The sequence below is a fragment of the Hydra viridissima genome, unplaced genomic scaffold, assembly GCF_058129835.1.
Source record: "Hydra viridissima isolate aposymbiotic clone 2 unplaced genomic scaffold, HvirCarnegie_v1 scaffold_5, whole genome shotgun sequence".
In the NCBI taxonomy this organism is placed as follows: domain Eukaryota; kingdom Metazoa; phylum Cnidaria; class Hydrozoa; order Anthoathecata; family Hydridae; genus Hydra; species Hydra viridissima.
Window position 1 is genome coordinate 16,208,359 of NW_028324304.1, and position 4,858 is coordinate 16,213,216.

The following is a 4,858-nucleotide window of genomic DNA, read 5'->3' on the forward strand; positions in this document are numbered from 1 at the left end:
ATAATAACAAATATTGAATATAAATATCTCTGCGAGACGAAAAACCTGCAAATGTGCCTGAATTGCGTCCAATTGAAATTAAAAGAATGGTGTATGCAGATAATTGGCAAGCTGAAAATCTCTTCCAACTAAGAAAATGAATCAAGTATTTTATGAAAAAAATCGCATACAAAGGCTTTTTTTCTTATTCTTCTTTTCGTGTTTTTTAAATGGAAACGAGAAAGCATAAAAACAATTACGTCATATTTGCTTTGTTGACATGGAAACCTTACGGGAAATCTCCAACTAACAATCAAAATGGAGTTGTTGGGAAAAAGAACATCAGATCAATTCATCTAAGGTCTAAAATTCTAATGTGAATCAGTTGTTATGAATACCCAAGAACGCGACCAAAAAAGCCTGCCTAATGATGTTTTTTCTACGCGGATCACTATATATCGTAATGGTGATCTGAATTTTTATGGCAAAAAAATTGTAGTGAATAGAAAACACATCAGAACTTTTGATAGCTTTTTGGACAAAGTAACTCGTGATACCCAAGCCAAGGTTGCAGTGCGCAGCATTAGAACTCCAAATCACGGAACACAGATTCCTAATCTTGATAAAATTGAGAATGGAGGAGTATATGTTGCATTAGGATTAGAAAAATTCAAGCATTTACCGTGAGTTGATATAATTTTTAAAGAAACTGGCCGCATTTTTTTTATTATATGCATAAAAACCTTTAAATTATTAAACACATCTTTAACAAAATTGTTTTTTTTTGTGGAACAGGTAAAGACTATATATCAATTAGTAAATAACTAATCAGTGTCCAATTATCAATCAAGTACTGTCCCATTCTAAGAGGTGTTAAAATTTTATATACTACAATATAATATATTTTTTGTTATTGTCCCAATATAATATAATATCTTAATATTTTAGTAATTCATTAAATAAAGAACATTTATGGTTTATAAACAATACTTTAAACGTAAATAATCAAAAAGTTTGCAAAACTTCATAGAAATATAAAGTACCTTGATATTAATTATTTTATGATAACCTCTCTTTAACAAATTTTAAACATTGCAGCAAAAATTTTTATAAGTGTTTTATAGTGCAATTTTTTGCAAGAAAAACAGTTATTATATCTCTAAAAATTAAATTGCTGCTGGCAGAAACATTCGAGCTTTTCTTAGAATATTATTTCAAGAGGAAATAAACCAAGGATACCATTGAAACTTTCAAGAGATAATAATGAGTTTTAAAACAAACACCCTGAAAGAGAATGCAGACAATTAAAGCATAAAATAGGAAATATATAAGAATAATTTTAAATCAACCGGATAACTGTTTAAACAATTTTTTTAAAATTATAATTAATATTTTTATGAATATATGTATAAAAAATTAAAAATGCATTTACAATTAAATATTTATAATTTGCTTTTAAATTCTCTTATTCAATTAAGACTAGACAAGAAACTTTAAAAACAACTGGATTTCATTCAGGTATAAAGAAATTCCTACTCATGATAGTCTTTCACTTAGACATCATCTTAAGGTAAATATTTATTTGTACTAAAATTGCTTTTCATGTACTCATGTAAAGCTTAAATAACTAATGGCCATTGAAACAGGAGAGGCAGGAAGGGTATTACTTCCTTCCTCTACTGATACACACACACATACACACACACACACACACACACACACACACACATACACACACACAAGTTTTTTGTCTTATCAATTTATTTAAAAGATTCAAAATAACTGGCACTTATGCATTTTTCAACATACCAGTATATCAGTATGCAACTCATATCATTCAAACACATAGCCTGTTTTTTTCTTGGTAAAAATTGTTTCTAACTATAAAACATAGTAAAAATATTGCTTGAAATGAGAATTATTTCCTGATTCAAAATTATTAGGGAGCTAAGAATTATTTTTATTGATATGAGAGAAACCTTTTTAAAAAAAGACTAAAAAGAGATCCCTATAAAATTGAAATAAATTATTTTAGCAAGTGTGTTGTAAAATCTGAAAAATGGTTTACATTTTAATATCTTCAATATAATTTTTACTGGCATTTTAGAATCTTTTTATGTTTTATATAACTTTTTTTGTTCCTCTTTCTGTGCCTATAAATGATGAAAATGTCTTTTTTTTTTTTTGCATCTTTTGGAAGTAAGTTTATAGCTAAAGTATGCTAAAAAATTCACGACAAATTTAAGTGCTTTTATTTTTTACTTGATAAAAAAAATTTATCTTAAAATTTGTTGATGTCATTATTCAACAACTTGGTTGTTTATAAGTGTTTTTTAATATTAAAAAAAAATTCTGCATGCATTTTAAAGTTCTTTTAAAGTTGTCAAATATTTTTCTTTTTTTAAAAAGAAGACCACCTATGATATACTTTTAGCATAACTCTCATAGTTTTTATTTATATTACATGTATAATCTATTATACTTCATATTAAAGTTATTTACATAATTTGTTACATATTTACTTTATATTCATATGTATATACACCCATACACACACACATATATATGTATATATGTATATATATATATATATATATATATATATATATATATATATATATATATATATATATATATATATATATATATATATATATGTATATATAAAATTTAAATATGTTATATATAATATATCACATATTTTATGGTTCAGCAAGCTAAACCAGTACCTCATAGCCGTATATATGCATCAGCTCGTTATCAGAAACTTGCAATTTCAGAGCCACTCTGTAACAGAATTATTTTGTGAGTAAATGCTTTATATTATTAACTTTTAGTTTTCCAGTAGAGCTTAACATGCTTAATGTGATAGTGTTGCATCACATAAATATTTGTAATGTTACATCTAATAAATATTTAGTTACTCTGGCATTTTTTTTTATGGTTGGTTATAGGGAACACATTAAACCATAAAAAGGGTTTAAATTGTTAGCAACATTTACTTTGTAGATTCTATTGTGCTTGTAAGTCATTTAATTATTTTGACAGTGTTTATCGAAATGGAGATGATCTCTTTCCTGGTAAAAAGTTATTACTAGATAAAAGAATTCTTGAAAACATGGATACAGTTTTACAATACATAACAGATAAGATCAAATTAAGAACAGGAGCTGTACGGAGGTATTCCATATTAATGTTTTTCAACTGAGTCACATTTTAAAAATTTATTTTAAAAGTATTTGTTAAGATTTTAGCAAAAAGTCCACAAATAATTAATATTGTAAATAAAACTTTAAAACATTCATTCTTATCAAACTCATCAACTTCATCTTCATATCAACCTCTAGACTATCAAGAATACAGTGTAATAGTCTTCTGTATCTTCAGGTGCTTGAAAGAATGAAAATAATTCTAGACAAGATCTGAAAAGGTTTACAACTCTTTTTATAATATTTAGTAATAACAAAGTCAGGCTGCATAGAAATGTAGATTTTTGACCTAATGTTCTTTTTATTGCATATTAATAGGCTAAGCATTACCTTTAGGCAAAGCTTTTATCCATCATTAAAAACATAGATGAATGTATCTCATACAGGTGCTTGGAACTTGTTCCTTTTTGATGAATATTTAACACAGGACTTTTTGAAAAATTTTGTAAAATTTAATTAAAAAAAAAAAGAAAAATAAAGAGGATTTATCTTTTTCGGCCATTTTTGACAGCACTAGACATTTTGTAATTAATGCATATAATATTTTCCATATATAGTTATGATAACTAGACATTTGTTAACTCATAAGTTTTTACAAATGTCTAGTAGCCATAATTTTACATGGAAAAAAATTGTTTTTGTCCCTTTGAAAAAAGCGCTCCTCATTTGTTTTATATAATGTTTTACTTTTAAAATCTTTCTAAAACACTTAATTGTTTTAGTTTGTATACATTGGATGGTTTAATAATCAAAGAGACTAGTCAGTTGGAAACAGGTATGAAGTATGTGGCTGTTGGATATCAAAAACCCTTCATCAAAGGAATTTATTTAAACGAAAAATGGCCTTTTAATGCCTCAATAAAGCAGTAAGTTTTGTCACTAACTTTGTATAGAAGCATTTATTTATTGCATCATCAAAAGTAATTATATAAAAGTAGCTAATCAGAGCATCTCATTTTTATAACTTTGTTTTGCTTTAAATTTTACTTTTCAAACTCCCTGTATTTGTATGATCTTATCATTCATTGATTTATTTGCTGTCATTTACTGGATGATCTTACTAAAGTTAAATTACTAATTCTCGTTTTGTTTAAAAGTTTTTTAATGTAAGAGTTTAGTCATCTTTTTTTAAATTTACTTTTAAAGTAATTCTATCTTTGACTTGGTTTGATGGGTATCTTACCAAAGCCCATGTGATAAAATCTAATGAAACAAGTTTCCAATGCCTTCAAGATAAAATCTTTTGAACCATATTTTTAGTTTCAAATAATTTTTTATTGTACTAAACTTTTTTGTGTAAATGATAAAATGTAATACACAGGTTTTTTTTTATTAATTATTATGCATCATTCATCATCAAGACATACTTTGTCAAAATGCTCAACAAGAGGTTTAATTTGATGTTGCTTGAGTTAAATACTGCATTCCATTATTGACAAGGTTTAAAGTTAAAAACACAAATTAAACTTCTGTAATACAAAGCATATTAATTGGTTGTCCTTTGCATATCTGTTAAGAAAATCAAATTATTGTATTTTATTCAGAGTATTGATGCCAAAGAAACTATAAGTTGCATTTATTAATGTGAGAGTCAAGCATTAAAGTTGCAAGATTTAATTAAAATTTTAACTTTGTGAATTGCCTCAGGCTTTTCAAAAACAATTACTCTA

General features: G+C 25.9%; 1 protein-coding gene across 1 annotated transcript in view; it reads left to right on the forward strand.

Moving 5' to 3' along the window:
* Window positions 1-239: 239 nt before the first annotated feature.
* Window positions 240-4,858, forward strand: part of LOC145189350 (uncharacterized) — an 8,301-nt gene continuing 3,682 nt past the window's right edge. Inside the window, exons 1-5 of the mRNA XM_090086557.1 lie at window positions 240-662; window positions 1,498-1,549; window positions 2,693-2,784; window positions 3,028-3,159; window positions 3,911-4,054. Of these exons, the coding sequence (XP_089942683.1) occupies window positions 370-662; window positions 1,498-1,549; window positions 2,693-2,784; window positions 3,028-3,159; window positions 3,911-4,054 (713 nt within the window). The 5' untranslated portion in view covers window positions 240-369. The remainder of the gene's footprint in view (window positions 663-1,497; window positions 1,550-2,692; window positions 2,785-3,027; window positions 3,160-3,910; window positions 4,055-4,858) is intronic.